We start from the raw sequence: 26321 nt of genomic DNA, 5'->3' as shown, positions 1-26321 counted from the left end.
TAAACTTTTGGGCCATAGGCCCTACTTCTCCACATGGGCCTTCTGGGTCAAGTGGCAGAGAGACAGGATCCCGTAGACGAGTGCCTGTAGACAGAGGGCATCAGAATCTTCTAGGGAATGTGTTTTAAATGCTGATGTCATGGTCAGACTCCATCCAGATTTACTGAATCAAACTCTGGGGAATACCACCCAGGAATCAGTATTTTAAAAATACCCCAGGTTGTTGTGTTATGTGAGCAGGTTTGGAGCCTTTCTCCAAGGGGGTGGTAGCGTCACTCAGTGTTGACATCAAGTCCTTTTGATTTTACCTCCTAAACATTTCTTGCATCTTTCTCCTCTGTGTGTCTACTAGCCACTGACCAAGTCCAAGCTACCAGTATCTCCGCCAGGACTGCTGCAGCAGCCTTAAAGTTCCCCTGCAAGGATTCATCCTCCTCCAATCTACTCTACAGAGCAGCCAGAGTGGTGGGTTCAAGTCTCAAATGAGTTTCTGTGACGCTCCCCACCCTACCCTGACCCTCACTCTAGATATTTCTTTCCATTGTTTTTAGGATGAACACAAGATTCTCCTCACGGCCAGAGGACCTGCAAGACCAGACCCCCACCTACCTCCTCAGCCTCATCTCAGAGCCACCGTCTCTGCTAATAGGCCTTTTCACCTGCTCCTCTCCACAGATGCTCCCCCAACCCCTTCACCTACCCTTCGTTCAGCCTCTGCTGTCATCACCTCTGCAGGAAGGCCCTCCTGACCTCTTCTGGGCAGCCCTTTTCAGTTGCAGTGTTATATCGATTTATAGCAATAATTTGATTAAGCATGTCTCTTCATGTAGAATGCAATTTCCCATGAAGGCAGGGACCCCATTTCTTCACAATTGTAACTCTGGTGTGTTGCATGCAGTAGGCTCTAAGTAATTACCAACTCCTCCATATGCCAGGGGTGGCAATCAAGCCATATCCAGTCCCAGAGAAGACGCAAGGTCCTGGGATGGGTCAGAGCTTTGTAATTATACCTAGGAATCCCATTCATTTGTTCATTCATTCATTCACCATGACAAACATAATATTCTGTGGAATTCTGGGCCTAGCTGGAGTCAGCCAGAGCACAGCAGGCCCCACTGGTAACGATCTGAGAACTTTTGAACACTTGGCAGATCTCATTTCTCTTTCAATCAAAACCAACATTCACTGAACATGAACTAGGTGCCCCTTGTCCTTAAGTAGCTTATGGTCTAGGGAGGAAAGACAGACGTTAAACAAGTGACCACAAGTTCATGAGTTTTACAAAGGGGCAGTTGAGTGTCCCATGGAGACACAGAAGAGGGGGAACAAGTCCAGTCTGGGGGGTCAGGGGAAGGCGTCCCTAACAAGGAATATTTGAGCTGAGACCCAGAGGATGAGTAGGAGTTAGGCTGTAGGGAACACTCCAAGTGGAAGCCCATGTAGAGTGAACTTCGGAAGAGAGGGTCATTTAATGGGCTACAGGGAGCACCCACTTCTGCCTAATTCTCCTCCTGTGAATTGGAGCTTGGCCCATCCACATTCCTCATCCACCCTCTGAGGGGGCTAGCTGAGATGGTCTGTGCTGACCTGGAGTCTGGGCTGGGTCTAGAGGGCAAATGCTGTGCTAAACGGGAGAGGGAGTGGCGAGGGAGCTGGTAGATCTCAGGGGCGCCTTGGGACTCAGGCATCACACGGGCTGTTGTGAATTCAGCACCACTCCCAGCTCTCCTGTCGGAGCAGTATTAAACAGCACCACCACCAGGTTTTTACTCATTTCTTTATTAATATAGAAAAGGAGCCCAAGGCAGCTAGACCAGTAGTACAAAGCACCAGGGGTTAATACTATTCTGGTGAAAGGGTTGGCTTTACAAAAGTGAAGGAACAGGCAGGAGCTGCCCTGGTTCTGGGGCCAGGCCCAGCCTATTGCCCAGAACCTCTGAGCAGCACCTGGAAACAGCCCCTGGGAGAGAGTGACAAGTAGGTTGGGGGCAGGATGAGCTGGAGACCAGGGGGACAGATGGCAGAGATGGAGGGCCAGGCAGTGAGAACCATCCTGTGGCTGCTGAGGACAGGAAACTGCTGGCTTGAGGTTCCCCACTAGACCGTGGGCAGGGGCTCACGGTGGACCTCAGCTCTGGGGGCAGGTAGAGAAACCCTGCAGATACTACATAGCATGGAGAATCCAGACCCAGCCCTGGGGCTGAAGGGCCTTTCCCTTCTCTCTCCACCAGGGGCCACCTTTGCTCCGTACTACAGGTGGGGCTTCAGGGCCCAAGGCACAGAGGGAGGCCCAGAGGCCTCCCAGTTGGGAAGAGGCAGAGAAGGAAGCGCTTGAGTGTCCCCAGCTTAGGCAGCCAGGACTGAGACACGGCAGAAAAACAGCACCCCTGTGAAATGGGGCTCCAGTCTGGGGCAGGGAGGGCTTACCCTCGGCCAGTGACCAGGGCCAGCCCCATGGCAATGGTGCCTGCCTTGAACCTTAGCAAATGGAGACTGCAGACCTGGGTTGCAGCCTTAGCTCTTCCTGGAACAGAGCTGTATCACCATGGGCCAGCCATGTGCTGTTCCTCCTCCATTAATAAGGGCTTTGGAGATGATCTCTCAGGTCATGGGAAGGACTCTGAAGGTCAAGGGAGCTCCAGGACCTGCTCTTGGTAGTTAAGTGGGTTCCCAGCAGACCCTGGATGGAACTGTCATGGCACAGAGGTCAGGGGGTGATGGAGGAAGATGTTCTTGCATGGAAACTACCCCCACAAACACTCCAGAGCTACGAAAGGCTGCTGAGAGTCTCTCCTGCACCCAGGGGAAGAGAGGCCACCGTCCCCTTGGCCCAGGGAGGGAACGTGGCTCAGTGCAATCTCTTCACAACTACCATCTGGGTAACAATTGGCATGAAGAGAATGGGGTGGCATTATGCAACCCTTTATATTCTTCTCTGGGGTGGGGAGCTCAAGGCCTCTTGTGGCTTCCGCCTACAGCCCTTAGTGTGGGGTGAGGAGTGCTCTTCTTCACTCTGGTCCTGCCCTGGGGACAGCCCAAGATTCTGCCTGGCTGGCACGTTAGTTGGTGAAGAAAGGACAGATGGGTGAGTAAGCAGACAGGGAGGTGAGAGCAACTCTCTGGCTTTCTCCTCTTCCTCTCGGGAGAGCAGCTCAATCAACGGAGTCACAGATCTCTTCTACCACAGCATTGAAGATGTGTGGCTGGTCTGCATAGACATGGTGCGAAGCACCCTCAATCTCCTGTAGAAAGAGGAACCCGCCAGTGGTGGGAACGCCCTTTACTCCAGGTACTGGAAAGCTGTTGCACCATTTCTTCTCCCTTAGACTTGCTTGCCTGTCACCCATGAGCATTTATCAGAAACAAGGGTGTACCTTTCTCCCCAGATCTTGGCTCTTTCCTGTGGGAGCCAATGAATCCCAATATCCCATTCTCCTTCCTCTATGGCCATTCACTGTATCTTGCCTTCCACAATAGCCCCACCACCAATCTGCTCATTTCATCCACAGGTCCGGTATACCAGGGCCCATTAGGCACCCAGCCTAATTAAGCACATTCATTAGCAAATGAGGGTGGAGGTGGGTAAGAAAAAAGGGAAGGTGGGAGTGTGGTAGGAAGGCTTCATGGTAGCCTCTACTATTCGCTCTCCTATTCATGACTCTGATTTTGGGTGAGAATTATAGGAGGGCTGGAGTAGCAGCATGATGTCTGGGCCTGGCTACTAGACAAGAACCTGGCTTTTAGCTGAACTGGGCAACACAGAAATAAGAAGCCCCTAATTATGATACTATAGGGAGCCAACCCTTTCAAACCCACTGCCTTATCCCAAACTGTCCATTCCTCTTTCCCCTCTGACTCTTCCAACACTCTTCTCTACCCCACGGCTCATCCATGCTGAGAGTCGATCAGCATGTGCTGGCATTCAAGGCACATTTCCACCCCAACCTGCTCCTCGGGTGGCCAACGTACCATGTCTCGGACATAGGAATCCGGCCGCTGCAGCTTCACCTTTTTCCCTGTGCTGGTATCTATCCAGGTGTTGGCCCCATAGATCATGGTGATGGGCACATCTTTTCGAATCAAGTGAATTCGCTCTAGCATGGGGCGCCGGGCCCAGCCAAAGGACTCCATCATGCTTTTGAATGCTGTCTCCCCACTGAAGAAGCAAAACAGGGTGAGGCAATTAATAGAAGAAACCTCGTGTCATAAAATGTCAACTTGCTGGTCTCTTCAGAGGCAGTATCTCTGTCAGCTTTGTATTCCTCTCAGAGCCCAACACCGGGCTCATTAAATGTTGGTAAGATTAGGAGATGGGACTGAATCGCCAGAGGCCTCTTGACACAGAAGAGTTAAGAGGGACGCACTTGTGAAAACTCCCATGACACTGAGCATTGCCCAAGAGTGCAATGGGTTAATGTTTATTCAACAAATATTTACGCGTCATACCCTGAGCTGAGTGCAGGGACACAGGAACAAGACAGAAGTGGGGCCTGCCCTCCTGTAGCTCACACTTTAGGCATTAAACAATGTAGCGTACACCTTAATTTTCTCATCTACAAATTGGAGAGGAGTTATAGCCACTTTATTAGGTCATTGTGAGGAAAATGAAAATATGCACAAAGATCCTAAGTGTAGGTGAAGCTAAGCAGGGTGGCTGCCAAATATTTTTCCCTGGCCAAATTCACGTTTTCCAAGGGAATAGTAAGAGTTACCACGAGCTTGTCAAGGTTACAGTTCAGAAACGCTCAGGGGTTATAACATCGTGTGATGGTGTTTGGTGGGAGGGGACTGGTTATCACTGATGTCATCTCTGCTTCTTCCAGCACATGATGACTTGCACGATGATATATTCTGTGGCTTAGTTTGGGAGGCCATTCACTATGCAGAACTACGTCTGGGGCTGGGGTACGTTCTGAGGAAAGGGCTAAGGTTGGGCCTGTGGGGCCTTAAGGGGGTATGAGACTGGCACTGAGCCCAGTGGGGGCTGAGGGACTAAGAACAGGAAGCAGGGGCCTCCCCGATTTGACTGCTGGCCGAGTTTCCATACCTCCGCCTAAGTGGGGCCCTTCGATAGCTGAGCTCATGAGGAATGTCGGTCGGATGGACAGTTCCCACACTGCCTGAAGGCTGTCTGGGTTTGAGGCTAATGCTCAGACAGCGCTGTTGGAATGCAAATCCCAGCCTTCTTCACAGCTCTGGGCTCAAACGGAGGAACTGGGCAGGCCTGGAATGAGGTAGGGCAGGGGTGCTGCTTCCTGTGACCTTGGCTCCCCTGAGATAACTCTCAGCAACTTGGGGCGAGGCCACTGCAGAGGCAGTGCCACCAAAGCGGCCTCATGGTATCAGTCACTGCCCGAGCGGAAGATTACCTCCCTGACTGCCCTGGCTCTCAGTTGCCAAGACTGCAGATCAGCAGGCTTGGTGGGCCTACTGTGAGCAGTCATAGATAAGAATGTCTCAAGATTCCGGGGACAGCCCGAAATCTCCAAAAGATAGGGAAGGAGTTCCTGTCCTAACAACAAGTATTTCAAGGTATGTATATTTAAATTTTAAAATGCATACTCTTTCAATCAGCAATTCTATTTGTAGGAATGCATTCTATAGATACAGTCATGTGTGTGCAAAGGAAGATGTGCAAGGAGCTTCTCTGAGGCACTGTCACATGACATCTCAGACAAGAAATAACAAGGAAATCTGGGAATTGCAGATCTGGGAAAGAGGAACACTTCAGAAGACTTCTTTCTTTCTTCCTTTGCTTTTATAAAAATGCCATGTTCGTTTCACTTTTTCAGTTAAAAAAAACACATTCTTTTCAAATATCTCCCAGACTCTTGCCCGTCAGGCTAACTGCATATCTCTGGGGAAGAGTAAGGGTCTCCTCTAGACACAGCGGCATGTTGAATGAATCTAGTATCTTCTCTATCCCTTTGTGCCTATCCCTGGGGAAGTCTCTGGAAATGATCAACTCTGCTAATGCCTGCGTTCCCCTAACTGAACGAGAGCTTTGTGGAAGAAGAAATACAGCACAGAATGATCCCGGGACAGTTCTGGAGTTTTCCAGCAGCTGGAGCTTTATCTCCAAACCCGTCCATCCTGAGCTGGCTCTGGGAGCTGCCCTCACCTGGGATTCTGTGCGTTGCAGTGGTAGATATACTCTGATATGGTATCGTCTTCAAAGAAGTCTGCAAACTTGCGCTTGAAGTCTGGTCGGAATCGCTGCACCAGGCCAGGCCCTGGGAGGGAACAGAAAAACATGCAGTGGCCAGTTTGGGTGGGGGAAGGACTCCTGCCTGTGTCTGCTTTTAACAACTTTAACCAAACATCATTTCTCCTAAGGGTTTGTTTGCTTTGTACGTTTAACATCATAGCGGCAGAAAGCGTGTGTGAGTCTTTTGGGAAATGCCAGATGATTACAAATGAGAGTCAGCTGGTGACCAAAGAATTTAGACAGTCTAATGTCACTGAGGAACCAGATTATGTTCAGCTCAATGAAGTCCCTAGATCTTTTCCTTCATAGATCACAAGCCCCACAGGAGTCCATGGTTGAGACGCTTTTCTTTTACAGTCTGAGCTATGTTCTCTTTCTCCCTAAGACCCTTATGGCCTATAATAGCTGAAGGTAGTGGATGAAACTCACACCTCCCGAGAGTCCTCTCATGTCCAGGCCTGTAAGAGAATATGAGTGAGAGGTAAACGTAACACTGGCATCTCTCACTTGGGGCACAGTTTTCGAGCAATCCGTTCGCTTCACCTTTCTCTATATAGTACATACACAAGCAGGAGGGCACTGAAAACAGACTGTAAAAATTGGGCCTATAGGTCAACTTCCGACCTCGCTCTCTCTTCTGGTCTTCTTTCTGTACGTGAGAAGCAAGGGGTGAGGGATGCACAGCTGGGATCCCGTGGGGCCTGGCCTCCTCCACAGCTGCCAGTCAACCTCCCCAACCATACTGGCTCTGATGCCCATGCATGAACCTGGCCAGATTCAGGTCCAGAAAAGGGACAGTGGTTAGAGAAGGGCCTCTCCCTGGAAAAGGATCAGAGAGACTCTGCTAGAGTTCCCAGTGCTGGGAGCTCTAAGAAGGTCAGCCCCCTGCACAGTTACTCTCCTTTGACACCTGTGTCTCTTGTTATCCTTCCTTTCTCCTAAAACTCCTAAACTTCTGCCTTCTACTCAAATGCTCATTTTTCTCTTTTATACAGAGCCATCTGTTTCTCTTGAAGGATGTAGAGAGACAACTCTTACTTAGGCATTAACAATTAAGTCATAATTGGCTACTGAACCTCTCTACGTATACATAAGTCATCAGTGCAAGATAGAGAGTCACCAGTCTTTTCCAGAAAGGGAATCTGCTTTTCACTTCATCAGAGTAAAAAGATCCCCAGAAAGGAAGGTGTGAAGGCAGAAGGCTGAGAACTACTCATTCTACTTACTCTGGCTTACTCTTCCCAAACTCCTTCCCTCCCTTCACCCACAGAATTTGTGACAGCCCCTAAGTGGTGAAGATGTGGTGTTTGACTGGAGCAGGGCACGGTTTAGAGGGGCCCGCCTGCCACTATGGGTTATGGCGGAGGCTCAGGTTCTGATATCTCCCTGCTGCAGGTGCTAGGTGAGCTGTGGAGTTAGGATCCAGGGGTGGCTTCCATGCTCAATCACCAACAGCTTGCCATAAACTGACACGAGCAGCACAAGAATTCAGTAGAGCAAGAGTCACCTGAAGGCCCCTTTCTCTCTCTCTCTGGGGGTCTAGCCAAGGCACAGAGTAATAGTTCTGCTCCGTCTGTCCCTTGCATAGGTAAGGTTTTCCCATGCAGCTGAAGGGGAAAAAAAGACCCTTGTGAAACTGCAGACCAAGAGATCTGGTCCAGATTAATAGCTTTAAATAACAACGCTAGGCCCTTTCTCACTTTTCATGAACAAGTAGGGTGGGGATGGTCGAGTCCAGATGCGGTGGGGCTTCTAGAAAGCGACAGCTTTGGTTTGAGGAGATAGTTTGTTTATCCGCAGGCTACTTACCCCAGGGCCCAGCTACTCGAAGAACAGCCAGTGGATTGGAACGCCCTAGGACAGAAGCCACAGCCTTTACCCAAGTTGGGGGTGCACGGATCTCACTGGGGTCAGTCGGTCGGAGGGGAAAGCCCCATGGGTCCACCAGGATGAGGTGTTTAACTCTAAAAAAGGAAAAATGAGAAGACAAGTTGCATTTTCTTAGAGATATCATAGTCCTTAAATCCCAGGAAGAAGAGAACTATTGGAAACTAATCCTGGAAGGTTCCCAGCAAGGCAAGGAATTAGGTCATGAGCGAGAGGGGTGGCTCCTCCTTACCTTTCAGGGTATTTGATAGAGTAAGAAGTGGCCAGGAATCCTCCCAAACTGTGCCCCAGGAGGATCATACTGGGGATCCCCATGGTCTCCCGCCATGTCTCTATTGAGGTCACAAACTCGTCCTCGGCCCCCTCTGGGTCCCTCGGGAATGCTGGCCTCGAGCTTCGTCCAAAGCCAAGCAGATCGAAGGTGTGCAGTGTGCGGCGGGCACTCAGTGAATCCATGTTGAGGATCCAGAGGCCCACGCCGCCCCCGAAACCGTGCACCATCACCAGGGGGGTGCGGTCCCTGAGCTCGGGGCTCACAGTCACCGTCCAGATCTTGTTCTGGTTGGGGAGGGACACATATCGGGCCAGGAAATTGTTCTGGAGACCTGGGGAGAGGGGAATCCAGGGCAGAGCAATAAGACTGTTTTCTGACAGCATCATCATTTTGCCTGGACTACCTTTCTCTGCATTTCCAAACCCTTCCTGACCTCCTTCACCCCTTTCCTTTCACAGCTCTCTGACTGTACACGCCAAGAGCTCAACTCCAAGCACAATTTGTAGATCACCTAGACTGTAGGTAACAAGAGGGACCATCTTATTCTTTGAGGCTCTTTGCCCAGCTCCCTGTGGACCCAGGGTGGCAGTGACGCTACTGATGCCAGAGTTCCTACATCCATCACCCTTGTGTCTGTGTGTACTTGAGGCTTAACAGATGGACAGAAATGGCCTCACTGAGGGTATGTGGGAGGGTAGTTTCTGACTAGAGTTGAGCCAGATGGAGCAGGTGAAGGGTGTGGACTGAACCACAGGCTTACTCCTCTTAGAGACAGGTTGAGGTGGGCAGTGGTTGCCCTGCTGGCATGAGAGCAGTCACGTGACAGAGCTGCCTGGGAGAAGTCCCCTGGATCCTGGATCCTGGACAGAGGCTTGAAAGCTGTGGCTGTCCTGCAGCTGTGCTAACTCAGGCCCATAGGAGAGAGGGCAGGGGCTGGCCCCATGGCCGAGTGGTTAAGTTCACATGCTCTGCTGTGATGGCCCAGGGTTTCACCAGTTTGGATCCTGGGCGTGGACCTAGCACTGTTCCTCAAGCCATGTTGAGGCAGTGTCCCATGTAGCACAACCAGAAGGACCTACATGTAGAGTACACAGCTATGCACTGAGGGGCTTTGGGGAGAAGAAGAAGAAAAAAAAACTGGCAACAGATGTTAGCTCAATCTTTTTTTTTTTATAATTTTTATTTTATTTTATTTTATTTTATTTTAGGAAGATTAGCCCTGAGCTAACATCTGCCACAAATCTTCCTCTTTTCACTGAGGAAGACTGGCCCTGAGCTAACATCTGTGCACATCTTCCTCTATTTTTATATGTGGGATGCCTACCACAGCATGGCTTGACAAGTGGTGTGTAGGTCTGCACCCAGGATCTAAAGCAGCAAACCCTGGGCTGCCAAAGCAGAGTGTGTAAACTTAACTGCTGTGCCACCTGGCAGGCCCCTAGCTCAATCTTAAAAAAAAAAAAGGGAGAGAGAGGGCAGCCATGGCTGGGGCAGTGGGTGCCAGGTAGGGAAGTTCATATGGGAAATAAGAGGAGACGTGGCCCAGGGGTCTTGTTTGAGCCATTGGCTGCTGCCGCTCATGGGGTGCCCTGCCCCAACATAATCCTGACATGAGAGCTGTTCTGTGGGAATCCCAAACTATTCTGGTAACCAGATAAGTGGGGGGCCTAAGTGAGTACAACACAAGGAATAGAATTATTAGAGAATACAGGACTGCTGGTCCTCGGATGGGAAGGTGGAAAATCTAAGAAGTGCTTTTGGGCTTGGAAGAAGAGGGAGGGAGAGAAGGTAGAAGGGCAGGAGAGAACGCGTATTTGCATGTGTTGTGTGTTAATAGCTGGTGTAGGGTTTGACGTGAGGTTGTGGGATGATGGACAGGGAGGGAGACACCGAGGAACCACTATCATAAAATATGGTGTTCTCTGTGCAAATATCGTCCCTCAAATCGCTGACCTCCCTTCCTCCCACCCCAAGCACTGTTAATCAGGAAACAGTGGGCTCAGTGTACCAGGCTCTGGGAAAATCCTGTATCCTCCTTGGGCCTCCTGAGGGAGGTGGACAAGTCGTCCCTTCTACTTACACTGGAGGATCCTGGCTTCCACATTCTTCAGCTGAGACATCGAAGTGGGTCGCCAAGTGGGCAGCCAGCTACTCAGCCAGCCTTGAGGCCTGGGACAAGGAGACACAGAGACTCATTGGCAACATTGATGCTCTCAGCCTTGCTGACAGTTACAAAAGAGCTATCAGGGTACAGGGTGTTTCCCAGGCCCAGAAGAACTGCCACTCTGGCAGTCAGCAATTCCCTTGCTGCCTGATAGACTGTTACTCTTCTCTGGTAAATGGCTACTAACAACAGCATGACATTTGTTTCAACAGATACTCAGAGCACCATATGCACAGCACTTTACAGTTTACAAAGCTCTTTCACATTTATTATCTCATTTGAGCTTTACAACCTCCCTTTGTTACTGGTTATCACATTGTTCAAGGAGATTACCGGGGGAAAAAGCCAACTTTTAACTACTATTTCAGGACTGGATGTTCCTTTAGGGTAGGACCAATTCCCATGCCACTTGCCTTTCTGGCAGGGCACTGGGTTTGTGAGTGTCATTTTCCAAGTCCTTGGAAGTACAGAGCACTGTGTCAGTGGCCAGTTGGGCTCTCAGGCAATCAATCAGTCCAGCCTTGAACAAAGAGGTAGGATAGGCAGGAAGCAGGAGGCAGAAGACCTGGGTTCAAGTCCTGCTATGATTTACTGACAGGACACAGGTTGCTTCTGGCCTTGTTTTCCAGATGATAAGATGAGTAGAAAGCTCACGTATGTCCTCACCTCCAATGGCATGCAGTAAAACAGATAAGAAAGTCCTCTTTTATATCCAGGGGACTTCAAGCCACTGCAGGTTAGAGGTTAAAAGAACGAGTTTGAGAATTTAAAAAAACCCTGGATCTGAGTCACAGTACTATAATTTATGAGCAGAATGGCTTTGGCCTGTTAAATAACCTGTCTTTGAGTGTCTAGATATGGAAGGGACCTCATTAGGTGCCTGGGACTAATGAGATGCTCAATGAATGAGTTTTTACTATGCCTTTTCTGTCCTATATGATATTTCTCTTTTCTTGAACTCTACCTGGATGAAGGGGATTACAAGATGGACACTACCAGCCATGGGAAGGGTCTGTGAACATCGGCATAGTCAAGCAGGGGCACAGTCAAGCAAGTGAGGGAATGAGGGGATCATCACCAACCCCTTTGGCACACACTGGGCATCCTGATACATCATTTGAAACACAGAATTTTAGATTAGGATGGTTCCTTAAAAATATCTAGTCCAGCCTCTTTATTTTACAGATGAGTAAACTGATGCCCAAAGAGGTCACACAGCTAGTTAGAAAAAGAAGCAGAACTAGAACCCAGATCTCAAATCCAGGTTTCTCTGTACCTCTCCTCGGGACATTCCAGCCTCAGCTTTTCAAGGCCATGCACAATATTCACAGCATATAAACACATTTTCACACTGGTCTCTGTTTTCTGAAAGGAGGTGTGACCGAAAGCCAGAAGGCCAGAGTTCTAATCCTGGCACTGCCACTGACCAGCAACATGACTTTGGGCCCATTATTTAGCCTTTCTGTGTTAGGGTTTCCTCATCTTTAAAAGGGAGGTGATAATAGTATCTAGCTCATAGGGTTGTTATAAAGATTAAATGAGTCAATGCATCTAAAACACCCAGCACATCTAAAATGCCCGGCTCAAGATAAACTCCCAATCAATGTTCTTTTTCTCCAGCTAAATCATAAGGGTCTATATTCCCAGTGTTTTGCAAGTAGCAACTCTCAATGACTGCTTGAGACTTGAAAGAAATACTGAGTTTGCAGCTGAGGGTGGTACGTCAATGGCTTTAGCCAGATGAGAGCTGTCAGTCTCAACCAATCCAATCCCAGACTCTGAACTCTGTAATGCTCTACTGGAATTTCTTGTAGGCTGGAAGCACGGGCACCAAGACCACGGAACTTTGCCCGTCTTAAGAGATAAACTTTCTCTCTAAATCATAGAGACTGTGACAAGTCAGACCATGACATCTGGACCCCAGATTGCCTTGTATCTGCCCAAAGCAGCACTCAGGAGAAATGCTGTCTCATGGAATAGCATCATGGGCTGCTCAGCAGCTACTCTTCAGGGAGAACTCTACATTGCCGATCTTCTTCACCAAAAATGCTACAGGTCAAGCACTGGAAATGGTGCCTGGCACCCCATCTGCTCAATACTATTGGGGAGGTGAGGGCTGTGGTGGGAAATTGAGACAAGGAGCAGAGAAGCCACTTAGCCATGCACTTAGCCTGGCCAGGGTGTTCTCTTTCATCTAGAGTGCTTTTATCCTGATGGGGGTAGAGGCAGAAGGGGTTCTGTGCTGAGTGAGAAGCCTGTCTGGACCTCTGTGATCTGGGACAGGCATCCCATGGGCACTGGCTTCTTCATTTGTAAAAAGGAGCTGAACTACCTGTATCTCTACCAGCGCTAATATTCTGTGTTTCCCTAAGTCATTGTAGCCATTGCAAATTTCCTCTTGGAGAAGTCATCTTAGAAAGCAAACCTCTCCTGGGCAGTTCCTTGAAGCCCAGGAAGCTATTACTGTCAATAATTGGTTTTCCAAGCTGCTGGTTCTGCAGCTCTGAAAAGAGGGAACATGGGATCCAGAAAAAGGCCCTGTTCTGGTGAAACCAAGGCTTGGCTGGGAGCTGAGTCATTCTCCAAGCAACTTTTCCTTGCTCCTATTAGACTCGGAACTGCTAGTCACACCACCTACAGGTGGCATCCCTAACCTGATGCCCTTGACAGAGTCGTAGCAAATCACCAAAGCCCTAATTCTGAAACCACAGCATTAAGGATATATTATGATGATGAAAAACATTACCAACTAGGATCGCAAGCTAAGTGTCTCGGTGGGCGAGAGCTAAAGAAACTTGCAAGCCCATTCCTCCAGACCAAGCCCAGCGCGGTGCAGCCCCCCCTTCGTCCCAGGCCCTCTTCTTGCCAGGCTAAGCGAGGCTCTTCCTGCACCCCCGACTACAGTCCTGGGGCGACTCCAGACTAGCAGACCTGGTTGCTACCCCCGCGCGTCCCACAAGCTTGCTTCGGGGGGATCTGAGCAATTACCACTAAATCCAAGCCCAGGGTAAAGCGACCAGAGGAGAACGAAGAGCGATCTGAAGACTAAAGTGGAAAGTCAGAATCACTGAGCTGCAGGCAAGCTTATCTTCCATCGCTCTCCTGGCTCTGCCGCTGCCTCTTCTGGGCAAAAGCAAAGCAAGCAAACGCAACCCCCAGCCCTCCCCTAAAGCCGACCTGAAAAAGGAAAGGCGGGAAGGTGTCTAAAACTGTTCCTCAGCCACAGACAGTCCCAGGATCATGGCCCAGAGAGAGAGACAGAAAGAAAGAGACAGGATTAACTCACTGCTGCTCCAGATCATCAGCCATAGTAAACAAGCCCTGCCGGGTCGAGCCAAACCAGCCCATCCCTCTGCCTGACGCCAGCACCAGCTGACCCAGAAGACGATAGGATAACAAAGTGGGGCGTGGCCAGCGCCGCCGGGCTGGGGGCGGGGCCCCAGGGCGCCCACGTGGGTTCTGAACCTTGGCCCGTGAGCAAGACGGGTATGAGCTGTGTCAGATGTGTGACATGAGTCCAGGAATGTCCCTGGGGTCTCAGGGTAGGACGGTAATCCTGGCCACACATTTGGGGGACAATGAGGGAGAGAAGTAGTACTGAAACAACCGAGTCCCTCACAGGAGCTCCATCAGCCTTCTGTTCTCTCATAATTAAAAAGTGACAGAACTACTCTTTGAGCCTCCTTATTATAGCTCACCTATAATTGATTCCGCCTCACCCCCACCCCGTGTCCCTTCTAATCAGATATTTAAGATATTTGTGGAGACAGCACCATTGGCTACAAAGGGCCTGGGGGCTTGTACCCCAAGTTGACTGCTGGATTTGGCAAATGAAAAACAGGACGCCTCAAGTTGAATTTCAGATAAACAACAAATACTTTTTTGGAATAAGTATGTCCCATGCAATATTTGTGACATAACTGGGCATCTCGTATTTTATCTGGCAACTGTAAACCTATGCGACATATGCCAACATGCAGTTCCTCTGTTCTGGAGATTTCCCAACCTAGTTCTCAGGGAAGATATGGCTCAACCCCAGGTCTGCCTCAGTTTGGAGAATCGCTGCCTCCCCTCCCCTCAGGAGGGGCAGCTGAAAGGCTAACCTACAAGGCTGGGTAGGCTTAGGTAGCTGGTATGGGCTGTGGGGGCATGGAGGCGGGTGGCTGGCTTAGTTCAGAGGTCCTGACTATACTTCGGGCTTGCTCAGCAGAGGAGCCAAATGTTGAGGCTGGATCCAGAATTTACCCGAACAGGTAAACAGGGCCTGTTGTCCAAGCAGCTGTCAGATTTTAGGTCATCCCCTTGGTTAGGTTAAAATGAGGCTGGGGGGTGATGGAGGGTGAGTGGGAGAATGCTGGTGCAGAAGGTTTGCCCAGGCATTTTTCTTTAGCCCTCCTGCAGAAATCAGGAGATTCTGAGGTTTCTTCTTTCTTGTAACATAGCATTAGGTGCCAGCCCCGTGGCTGAGTAGTTAAGTTCGTGTACTCTGCTTCAGTGGCCCAGGGTTTCGCCAGTTCAAATCCTGGGCAAGGACATGGGCACCACTCATCAGGCCATGCTGAGGCAGCATCCCACATGCCACAACTAGAAGGATCCACAACTAAAAATACACAACTATGTACCAGGGGGCTTTGGGGAGAAAAAAGAAAAATAAAATCTTTAAAAATATATATATAAACACAGCATTAAACTGATCTGATTGTCATTATGAGGGCTTAAGGTTTAAGAGAATGGGCATTTATAGAGCTTAGAGGTGTAGGAATTTATAAGATGTGGGGCAAAGTAGTAGAAATAGCAGAGGACCTGTCTCATTCATTCTTTCAACCAACTACAGTGGTCCTAAACTTCAGTGTGCATAAGAATCATCTGGAGGGCTTGTCAAAAATTCAGGTTTCCAATCCCTATGCTCTGAGATTCTAATTAATTTGGTTTGGCTTGATGCTAAAAGCTGCATTTTAAGGAAGCACTTCAGATGCTGGAGTTCAATGAGACTCACTGGTTAATAAGAAGCATGGTTTCTGGGGTCTGAAGTTTGGGTTAAGGTCAATCTTGGCTTTGCCACTTGTCCATTGTACGCCGTGAGTAAGTTATTTAGTGTCTTCTAATTTTCTTCCTCTGTCTTGTGTCTTGTGAGGATTAACCAAAATAAATTAACATTTAGTACATTTATTTATGCTAAAAATGTTACCTTTATTATTATTATCATCATCATTATTATTATATACCTATTCAAAGCCAAGCATTATGTTAGGCACTAAGAATACCATTATCAAAAGGAAAGAAATAGTCTGTTCTAGTGGTAAACATAGACTTTCTATCTGTTGCCACCCTAGGCTATTCGTCCCTTTGCAGAGCTGGCAACTTTGTACTTGAAGCTCAGCTCAAACCTCCCCCCTTCTGAGGCCTTTCCTGACCACAGGGTCTAAAAGAGAGCCCCCCACCCCAGTCACTCTTTCATTTTACTCTATCTTATTTTCTTCATAACACTTATGAAGTCATCATGCATATTTTTTTATTTATATATCATCAGTTTCCCTCCCCTGAAGCCTAAGTTTCGTGGGTGACCTTGTCTGTGTTTTTTTTTTTTGGAGGACGATTAGCCCTCAGCTAACTACTGCCAGTCCTCCTCTTTTTGCTGAGGAAGCCTGGCTCTGAGCTAACATCCGTGCCCATCTTCCTCTAGTTTATACGTGGGACGCCTACCACAGCATGGCTGCCAAGCAGTGCCATGACCGCACCCGGTATCCGAACCAGCGAACCCCGGGCCACGGAGAAGCGGAACGTGCGAACTTAACCGCTGCGCCACCGGGCCGGCCCCGACCTTGTCTGTTTTATTCTCTGCTTTGCTACCAGCACCTAGCACAGAGTAGATGCTCAGTACTTATTGGATAAATAAATGGATGAAAAGTCTAGTGAGGAGGCAGATATGTAAACAGTTACCTATAAAACAATATGCTGGGGCCGGCCTCGTGGCTGACTGGTTAAGTTTGTGTGCTCTGCTTTGGCAGCCCAGGGTCTCACTGGTTTGAATCCTGGGCACAGACATGGCACCGCTCATCAAGCCATGCCGAGGCAGCATCCCACATGCCACAACTAGAAGGACCCACAACTAAAAATACACAACTATGTACTGAGGGCTTTGGGAGAAAAAGGAAAAATAAAATCTTTAAAAAAAAAAAAAACCAAGCGAAAAACCAACATGCTAAGCGTCAAGGGTTTTGGGAGCTGTATTCTAAATTGTCCCATATAGGAAATTCCTGGCTATATCACTCTGAGACAGGGCAACAAAATCTCCCACTTTTCTGAAACCCTGTAAGATGGAGAACGTTTTGAGGAAAGGGTGACCTGGCTGGAACTGGTATTAGATAGATCTCCCTGGACCTCCCCTCAGGAGGCAGTGCAGAGAAGCATTTGTACTTTGTTTCTATGTGCCAAACCAGCTTTAGAGTAGAGGTTTCTTGCGTTGGGGAGGAAGATTTTTCCTCTACCTTTCAAAGGTTCTTTTGGCCAGTCTAATAATCTAATTGACATGAGACTGATTAACAGGAAAAAAACAAATTTATTTATTTATTTTGAGGAAGATTAGCCCTGAGCTAACATCTGTTGCTAATCCTCCTCTTTTCGCTGAGGAAGACTGGCCCTGAGCTAACATCCATGCCCATCTTCCTCCACTTTATATGTGGGACACCTGCCACAGCATGGCTTGCCAAGCAGTGCCAGTGCGCACTTGGGATCCGAACTGGTGAACCCTGGGCCACTGAAGCAGAATGTGTGCACTTAACTGCTGTGCCACTGGGCCAGCCCTGAGAAAAACAAATTTAATTTCTACATACGGGAACCCCATATACACGAGAGGTTCAAGGACAAAAAGGTAAAATGAGGTATATATGCCATCCTGAGCTAAGAAATGGGATGGGGGCGCTGGCCCCATGGCCGAGTGGTTAAGTTTGCTTGCTCCGCTCCTGCGGCCCAGGGTTTTGCCGGTTCAGATCTTGGGAGCAGACATGGCACCACTCATCAGGCCATGTTGAGGCGGCATCCCACATGCCACAACTAGAAGGACCCACAACTAAAAAAATATATACAACTATGCACTGGGGGGATTTGGGGAGAAAAGACAAAAAAACCCCACATTGGCAACAGTTGTTAGCTCAGGTGCCAATCTTTAAAAAAAAGAAAGAAAGAAAGAAAAAAGGAATGGGATAGGGTTCTGGGGCCTCAAAGGGGAGGAAGACAATTCACAGGATGATAAGAGGAAGAGCAGATGTTTGGTAATCAGATATTTGCCCTGCCATACAGATGGGTCACTCAGATAAAATTTATTTCTGGTAATAAGTTTCATTCTGGGAAAGACTCCCAATTTAAATTCTTCTAGGTAGCTAAGGGAGGGGCAAAAATTTCTCTTGAGCTTCCAGGGTCTCCATTGCCTTTAGCTCACAAAAATGCATATGCCAAAGTGGCACATTTTGGGGAGGCTTATTCTGAACCCCTTCACTTGGAAGTAGGAAACTTGAAGGTATGGAAAATGCCTTTTATAACCAAAGTTAACAGATCCCTTAAGGTGTCCCGAGAGCTGGGATATCTCAGGATTGGGCTGGATCTGCTAGAATTATAGAGTGGAGAAGACTCTCAGTGCCTGCTCTGGGCAGGCTTCTGGGGAGAAATGTAAGGTATTTTTTCCCCTTGTATTCAAGACAAGACACACTATGCACAAATATGAAAGAATACATCTTCCTTCTACCTACAACATGTGTGATTAAAGTATTAATATGGTCTTTATGGATGGAAACTAATTTTGACAAACTCTCTTTCCTGTACCTGTAAGTCACATTAAATATTCCAGAAGTAGGTGGAGCTGATAATCTGATAGCCCAGGCCTGGCAGGGATAGATCATTCTCTGGTTTCAAATGGGTGTTACTGACTTTTGAATGAACTATGAACAAGGTGTGACCTTTAGATTAAACACAGGAGCTGAGTGGAATAGTTCTAGAATTGTTCTATCCAATATGATAGCCACTAGCCACATGTAGCTAGATTTAAATTGATAAAAATTAAATAAAACTTCCTTAGTCACACTAGCTATATTTCAAGTGCTCAATAGCCACATGTGTCTAGTGGCTACCATGTAGTACCAAGTGCACAGAGACACTGTCATCATCACAGAAAATTCTGTTGGACAATGTTGCTCAAGCAGTGATGATTTAGGCTCCATGTTGTGGAGTGTTCTGCCCTCGGAAAGGACAATATGGTAGACTCTGTCTTGGGTGCAAGGGATGGCGTGAGACTGAGGAGTTCTCTTTATGGGACTCCCAAAGACTAGGAGGGAAGGAATTCAGAAAAACAAGCCTGCAAATTTGTTCTACTCCTTCAGGGAGTGCTAGGAGTTATGTTAGGATGAAAGGTTATGGACTCATTGAAAATATTTGTTGCTTTTGTGGGGGATCAGAATTGGCCACCCCAAAATGTGTCTCTTTCCCTTGCCTTATTTTTAAGAACAAAGACTCTGAAATAAACTTTGACCTCTCCCCTAACTGCCTAAAAGAAATTTGACTTAAAAGGGCTGTCTCCAAGAGAAGCCATCACCACAGATAACTCTAGGTATTGGTGGACTGTGAGGGTCCTTGCTAAGCCAATTCTTATCAAAGTTCTGTTTACCAATTATTTGCTTTTCCACTTCCATGTGAATTGCCTTCCTCTCCTTTGAAGTCTCAAACCACTACCCCCAACGCCCTCCTTTGTCTTTAGCTGAACATGATATTTAAAGTGACAGTTTCAGCCATTCTGGTGGCTTTTCATTCATTCATTCAGCTTTCCTGGGTTTCTCACATGTATACATGTTATAAAGCTTTGTTTGACATTCTCCTGTTATTCTGTCTCATGTCAATTTAACTCTTAGACCAGCCAGAAGGACCTAGAGGATAGAGGAATTCTCTTCCTCCCCTACAATTTAATAAGACTTAGGCCAGAAACTTGATACTTTAGAAATTTGACTTTGTGCTGTTTGCAATTTGATTTGTCTTAACATTTTCTTTCTGAAAATAATAACCTATTTAATCTGTTCTATTAGAAAACAATGTAGCTTTTCAACATAGGCTGGGTAGAATGGCTCCCGCGAAGAAGGGTGGCAAGAAGAAGGGCACTCAGAGATCCAGAAATTTGCCATAAAGGAGATTGATACTGAACCTCTTAATCTCAAGTACGTGTGCCTGATACACAGCAAACCAAACACTTAGACATCGATGCTTGGAGATGGAGAAAGATTTATTCGAATTGGCCAAAACGAGTAGGTGGGAGGCGGGTTCACTCAGATCCACCTCCCCAAGAACAGAAAGCAGGGGGTGTTGTAGAGCTAAGGGGCTTGGCAGGAGGAGCTTCGGGAAACAAAGAGGTCATTCCCTATAAGGCCCTGGGAAATTCAACGAGGGAGGGCTGAGGGCCACTGCAACCTCCCCAAAGGTGTGCTCTGTCTTCTACAAAACAATCTCACAAATCCTCTGGAAAATAAACTCGCCAATCCTTGAGACCCCTGAATCATCCCTCAAGTTAAACAGGAAAAACAGCAAATTGGTTTAATATCTACAGTAACCCTCAGACACCTGGCTTCAAGATGGGAACTCCAGATGTGCGAATTGACACCAGGTTCAACAAAGCTGTCTGGGCCAAGGGAACAAGGAATGTCCCACACCTATCCACGTACGGTTGTCCAGAAAACATAATGAGGATGAAGATCATCAAAAAAGCTCTATACTTTGGTTACCTATGTGCCTGTCACCTCTTTCAAAAACCTACAGTCAATGTGGATGAGAACTAACTGCTGATTGTCAAATAAAGTTAACTGCAAAAAAAAAACAACCAAGGTAAAAGAAAAAACGATTTCTTTTTCTGTACTCACACCAACAACACTTCTGACACCAAATATGTGAATTTTCCCACACCAAGCATTTTCTAATTCTCAGCAGACACCAACTGGATGCCTTACAGTTTAACTCAATTCTGATGCTAACTGCCTTGAGTTAGTGCAGATCCCACAGGTTAAGGGCTAAGTCCCACAAGACTGTCCCCTTCTCCCACTTCAGACACCATTTACAAGACCAGATTGTCACTTGTGCTTCTGACTGACTTGCTCTAAATTAGAGGTTCCCACAACCCCCTCCCCAGGTTTGAGAATTTGCTAGAATGGCTCACAGAACCCAGGAAAACAGTTTACTTACTAGATTACTGGTGTATTACAAAAGGATACAATTTAGGAACAACCACATGGAAGAGATGCATAAGGTAAGGTTTGGGGGAAGGGGCACAGAGCTTCCATGCCCTCTCTGGGTGTGTCACCCTCTCAGAACCTGGATATGTTCACCAATCTGTAAGTTCTCAGAACCCCTTTGGTTAGGGTAGGGTTTTTTTTTTTATGGAGGCTTCATTACATAGGCATGGTTGATTAAATAATTGGCCATTGGTGATTGATTTCAATCTCCAGCCCTTCTCCCCTTCCCAGAGATGGGGGTGGCGGGAGACTGAAAGTTCCAATCCTCACATTGCTTGGTGGACTCCTCTGGCAACCAACTCCCACCCTTAGAGGCTGTAGGGGAGGAAGACATTTCCTCTACCCTCTCTGGGTTCTTCTGGCCGGAGAATGAATTAAATTCACATGAGACAGAATAACAGGAGAAAATTAAACAAAGTTTTATAACATGTATACATGGGAGAGGCTCAGGCAAACTGAGCAACTCACCAAAATGGCTGAAGCCCCCATCTTAAATATCCTCCTCAGCTAAAGACAAAGGAGGATGTTGGCGGTGGGGGGAGTCAGTTACAGGAGGTTACCGGACAAGCAAAATAAACAGGAATAAGATTATTATGCAGATTTAAGTCCTCGCCTTCTGCATTGAGAAGAGTTTCTAGAGATAAGGTCATCCCCCCTTCTTCCTGGTACAGAGAAGAAGACACCTTTACAGATGGAGATTTCCTTTACAATGTAAATGTCTCTTACAAAGGGTAAGTAAATTCTACTTTTCAGTTGCTTTCCTGTCTGCAGTTATTAAAAGTAACTAGCCCCAAATAATCCTCATGCCAAAGAAACATATCTTGGGGTGGCCAATTCCAGGCCCCCACAAGGCTTTCCAGAAGTCACTTTATTAACATAAGCTCAAGTATGGCTGAAGGAGGCTTGTTATGAACAAAAGACTCTCCTTTCACCTTTATTGCTCTGGAGCTATTTCAGGAACAGGGGATAAGCCAAATATTATAAGAACAGATGCTCCTATTGCTCTTATCACTTAAGAAATTACAAGGATTTTAGGAGGTCTGTACCAGGAACCCAGGATGAAGACCAAATATATACTCCTTATTATATCATGATATGGAATTGAAAAAAGATGGAGTCTCTCCTGTTAAGGCACTAAAATGGAGCCAGGCGGACAGGATGAGAGGAGAGGAACAAATTCCTCCTTCAGGATGAACTCTTGAACTCCTTAGATGCCTGAAATGCATCAGCAAGTCTTCTCAAGGAAGATAAGATTATTGGGACCGAGATCTCATTCTTGTAAAGGTCATTTTCTACATTCCTAAGTTTTAATGGCTAGTTTCAACTGACCCTCATCCCATGACTACCTTGCACCTGAAATTTGTTAAAAAACATTGCTTTCTCTTTTTTTTTCTTTGCTTTTGTTAGCCACAACTATAAAACACTCCCTCTCCCTTCAATGGGGGGAACACAATTTGAGTGCTACTTGAATCTGTGTTCCTGGGCTGCAATCCTAATAAACCCTGAAGCAGCTTTTTGTTTAAGTTTCTCAGAGTCTACCTCAAAAGGTCAACAACAATGTCATATAAAGAGAGAAGGTTCTGGCCATGCTGGGGCCAAAGTTTAAAAAGTGGAACTGGCATAGGCTACAGTAGAGAGAAATAATAGGAAGGATCTAAAGGAGAAAGTGGAAATACAAGGGACAAGAATTGGAAGAGGGACTCTTCTTTCCCACGCAGAGATTTTCTTTAGAAGGGTCCTTTTCTTTGGAGGATTTGTGTTTCCTTTGATAAGGAATGTCATTTCTTACTGTAGAGAGACACACCGTAAAACCATGGCCTTTGCTCATGAGGGGTCCCCTTGTCTCTCCACTCTCCCATTGTTTTATGATGGTTGAGTTTTGAAGGATAGCAGAATATGCCACCCCTAAACATGCCACTTTAGCATAAGGATTATTTTGAGTTGAAGGCAAGTGAGAAGCAGATACAAGAAAAGCTCTCTGCCCTCCGCCTATTTGCCTAAAACCAGGACATAAATTTGTACAGGTGTCCCCCCATTCCTCTCTACCAGGAAAGACAGAACTCTAGATCCTTATCAGCCCAGAGAGAGCACCAGACATATTTACATAACAAAGTTTACTAACTAGCTCTTATTTTTCATTAGTTCTCTCATATATTTACCCTCCCACAATTATCTATGACAAGAGATTGTCACATTGAGGTATATGGGGTAACTATTCCAGTTCAAAACTGATTCAGCTTGAACTAGAAAGCCTGACTTATGGCCTATCAAACATACATTTTACATCTGCTTATCCATTAAAGAATGCCTCTCTTAAGATAAGAATGCACACTTCCCCTCCTATGCCCTATTGGTAATGCCCTATTGGTAATGCCCAGATTAGTCTCTTTCCTGACATCAGGATCATGTTGACTGCTAACTGGCAACTGCATACCTCTTTGAAATTTTGATGTAAATGTATCCTGGGTGTATTGAATGTATGTTCTTTGTTCTAAAAAGATAAGACTACCGAAACCTAGGCTTCTCCAGAATGCCTTCTAAGGCCTTCTTGGGTTATAATCCTCACTCTGGCTCATAATAAACTCACCTCAATTTTGATTTATAGGTTGGTTATGGATTATTTGTGTTGACAGCTGCCCTAGAAACTCAATGTCCTTTTCCTTTGTCTTGTCACTTCTCTAAAAATCTATTGCTTTTTTGTTAAGATGCTATATAAGCCCAAATTCTAACCACCCCTTTGAGTTACTCATAACTGAGTACTCCCGTGTGTGTGTGCGTGTGTGTGTGTGTGTCTGATGTATATGTTAATAAACCTCTGCTTGTTTTCTCTTGTTAATCTGTCTCTTGTCAGCTTAATTTACAGGGCCAGTGAACTTGAGGATAGAAGGAAATCAGTTTTTCCTCTCCATCAGTGTTTTAGTCATACAGCTCCTAAGATCTACTCTGACTTCAGCTTCAAATTATATATTTGATTTACCCTGAGAGCCATCTGCACTGCAGTCCCTCCATCTTTTGCATGCCCAAAATATTGAGGCTCTGAGGTTTGCCCAACTTTTAATTATTCAGAGTAACAGGGGAAGCAGACATAGAAATTACCAGGATTAATGAATCCTGGGCCAGCTGGTGGTGCAGCGGTTAAGTGCGCATGTTCTGCTTCTGTGGCCTGGGGTTCGCCGGTTGGAATCCTGGGTGTGGACATGGCACTGCTTGGCAAGCTGTGCTGTGATAGGCAGCCCACATATAAAGTAGAGGAAGATGGGCACGGATGTGAGCTCAAGGCCAGTCTTCCTCAGCAAAAAGAGGAGGATTGGCAGCAGATGTTAGCTCAGGGCTAATGTTCCTCAAAAAAAAAAAAAAAAGCAAACATTTACTATATGTCAAGTATTACGTTAGTGCTTAACGTTAACATTATCTCATTTAATCCTCACAGCTTTCCAATGATCCAGGTATTGTTAGTTATTTCCATTTTATAGAGAAGGAAATGAGGCTGTCAGACTAATTCATCATCTTGGATTAGTCAACTAATAAACAGCAGAATCAAGGTTCAAGCCTGCACTCTATCCACTCTGGACATGAATATATCATGTATACATTCATGGATATATCATACTCTGGACATGAATTTTTACATATATTAATATTCTGACAAACTATCGAAACTAAGGCTAGTATTAGCAATTTCCTATTGACACATCAGTCAAAAATGTTTCAATGATTATAGAATCATAAACTGAACACAGTACAAGGCCTTTTCTTGCTGTGTTAGTAGTCCAGACTAGGTGTTTGACTTTGCAGGTCTCAGAAAAAGATGCATTCAGTAAGTGAATCTGATGTTTTTCATCTCTTCTGCTTTCCCCCTTTGGGAGTTCCTGCTTAGATGCTAATGATGATAGTCGACCTCGATCAAAGACAGACAAAACAGAAGGGAGAAACTGCTGGAAAGAGCCTAGCTGACGGAATAGACTCCCCTAAGGAATCCACTCCTGAATGATTAAAAGGCATCAGCCCAGCTTTTAAAGTTTGAAGTTGAATACTGGTGAGGAAGCTACCCTCCTACTTGCTGATGAGGCAGGGAGAAAGGTTCAACTTGTCAGAGAAACTGATGCTTCTTGCCTTATTATATTCAGATAGGAACTGGCCTGGTTATTCGCTCTTTTTTTTTTTTCTCAGCAACATAAGAGTTTAGGCTGAACTTAAGTTCATATAGCAGAGCAAATCTCCATGGGTGTGAATATGAATACATCTCTTCAAATACATTGTAAATCTTTCTGAGGACATGGGTTATTCCTCTTCCTTCTAGAAGCTAAGCAAGGCTTTGCTCACCAGTACATTTGTTGAGGCTAATACAGCTTCCAGTTTAAACACAAATAAAAAGTGAAAATGAAGGAACGTTGTCGTTCACTTGCTGTTTCAGGAATTTTGCTTCAGTACCTAGGATGGTTCAAATTTATTAATAAACCTGGTTATGTGCAACTTGCAGCTAAAAGGTGACACGAACTAGGCCTGGAAGGTCAGATGCATGTGAAATTAAAAGGGTAGCAAAAGCCAGAAACTAAGGTGGACACTATTTTTTTAAAAAAGCTAAAATGCTAAATATAAGTAGCTAATCCTACTTTTAAATACAAAAGCTCAAACCTTCAGTTTCTTCTGCAAAATGAGTTGGAGGCGGTAGGGTTTGGACCAGGAATGCTCTTGCGGGCCTTTCAGCGCTGACATCCTGGATTATCACACCGGGTTCAAGATGTCAGCCTGGGAGTAGAAGCTTGCTAAATTTGATCACACACACTGTGCACTTTAATCGACTGTCCCTCTCCCCTTATTCTACCCTCCCCTTCCGTCATCTGCGGATCTTTTAAGACGGTATCTGATTCCCCTGAGAGCACCTACAATTTAGCACACCGTCGGTCCCGAGGACTTCAGGTGCTCAATAAACGTTTGCTGAATAAATAGAACACCTGAGGCCTTAAGTTCTACCGCGCTTACTCGTCAGCGCCCCTAGCGCCAGATCCCGAGTCCAGTTCAGGGCCCGGTAGTGGTCAAACTCCCTCCCCCTGCCCCGCTCCTCCCTCCCTCAATAACCAAGTCTGAACTGGAGCCTGCACAGTGATTGGCTGCTGTGGTTCTCACTGTGGGGGAACTTGATTTGCTCTAATGATCCGGGACAGGTATCTGCAGTCAGCGCCCTTACGAGAATTGGGGCCGAGCCAGTACTGAACCCCAGGAGCGCCAGGAATTGCCTCAAAGCAGATCCAAACAGTTAATCTTTGAAGATGCAGGCAGACCAAACAGAAACGGAACCCTCGGGTAGCTACGCTGTACGCTGTAAAACCTCTCCTCCTCTTCCTCCCAAAGTAGCTTGTTGCCAGAGCAACCGTGGGCGTACCAACCTGGTAGCGGAAACAGGACAAAAAAAAGTACACGTCTCCGGCCCAGGGACAAACCTTTTGCGCAGGCGCAATAGCTTTTTCGGGCTGTAGTTTGCATTCTGTAGATATATTCTGCGTCTGCGCATTAGTTGTTTCACCT

At 46.7% G+C, this 26321-nt stretch overlaps 1 protein-coding gene across 5 annotated transcripts; it reads right to left on the bottom strand.

Annotated features, from left to right (window-relative positions):
- Positions 1 to 1763: 1763 nt before the first annotated feature.
- On the bottom strand, positions 1764 to 26301 carry ABHD4 (abhydrolase domain containing 4, N-acyl phospholipase B). 5 transcript variants are annotated; one of them, XM_070586381.1, is made up of 8 exons: positions 26183 to 26301; positions 25431 to 25544; positions 10450 to 10538; positions 8328 to 8700; positions 8018 to 8172; positions 6122 to 6233; positions 3970 to 4156; positions 1764 to 3242 (listed from the first exon to the last, which is right to left on the bottom strand). In XM_070586381.1, the coding sequence occupies exons 3-8, from the start codon at positions 10487 to 10489 to the stop codon at positions 3153 to 3155; spliced, it is 957 nt and encodes a 318-aa protein (XP_070442482.1). In that variant the 5' UTR covers positions 10490 to 10538; positions 25431 to 25544; positions 26183 to 26301; the 3' UTR covers positions 1764 to 3152. The 5 variants fall into 5 exon arrangements, with proteins under 5 accessions (XP_070442482.1, XP_070442493.1, XP_008533454.1 ...); XM_070586392.1 differs by lacking the exon at positions 26183 to 26301 and adding an exon at positions 25984 to 26159; XM_008535232.2 differs by lacking the exons at positions 25431 to 25544; positions 26183 to 26301 and adding an exon at positions 13820 to 14090.
- Positions 26302 to 26321: the final 20 nt, after the last annotated feature.

The sequence above is a fragment of the Equus przewalskii genome, chromosome 1 (genome assembly GCF_037783145.1).
Source record: "Equus przewalskii isolate Varuska chromosome 1, EquPr2, whole genome shotgun sequence".
Lineage (NCBI taxonomy): Eukaryota > Metazoa > Chordata > Mammalia > Perissodactyla > Equidae > Equus > Equus przewalskii.
This window is presented reverse-complemented; position numbering and strand designations above follow the sequence as displayed.

Bases quoted from the DNA above. Each gene is read 5' to 3' on its own strand.
- ABHD4 (XM_008535232.2), bottom strand. From the start codon at position 13,881: ATGGGCTGGTTTGGCTCGACCCGGCAGGGCTTGTTTACTATGGCTGAT. The intron at 10,539-13,819 runs GTGAGTTAATCC...TCCTTGTCCCAG, and splicing joins GCTGATGATCTGGAGCAGCA to GCCTCAAGGCTGGCTGAGTA. The intron at 6,234-8,017 runs GTAAGTAGCCTG...GTTCCCTCCCAG, and splicing joins TCGAGTAGCTGGGCCCTGGG to GGCCTGGCCTGGTGCAGCGA.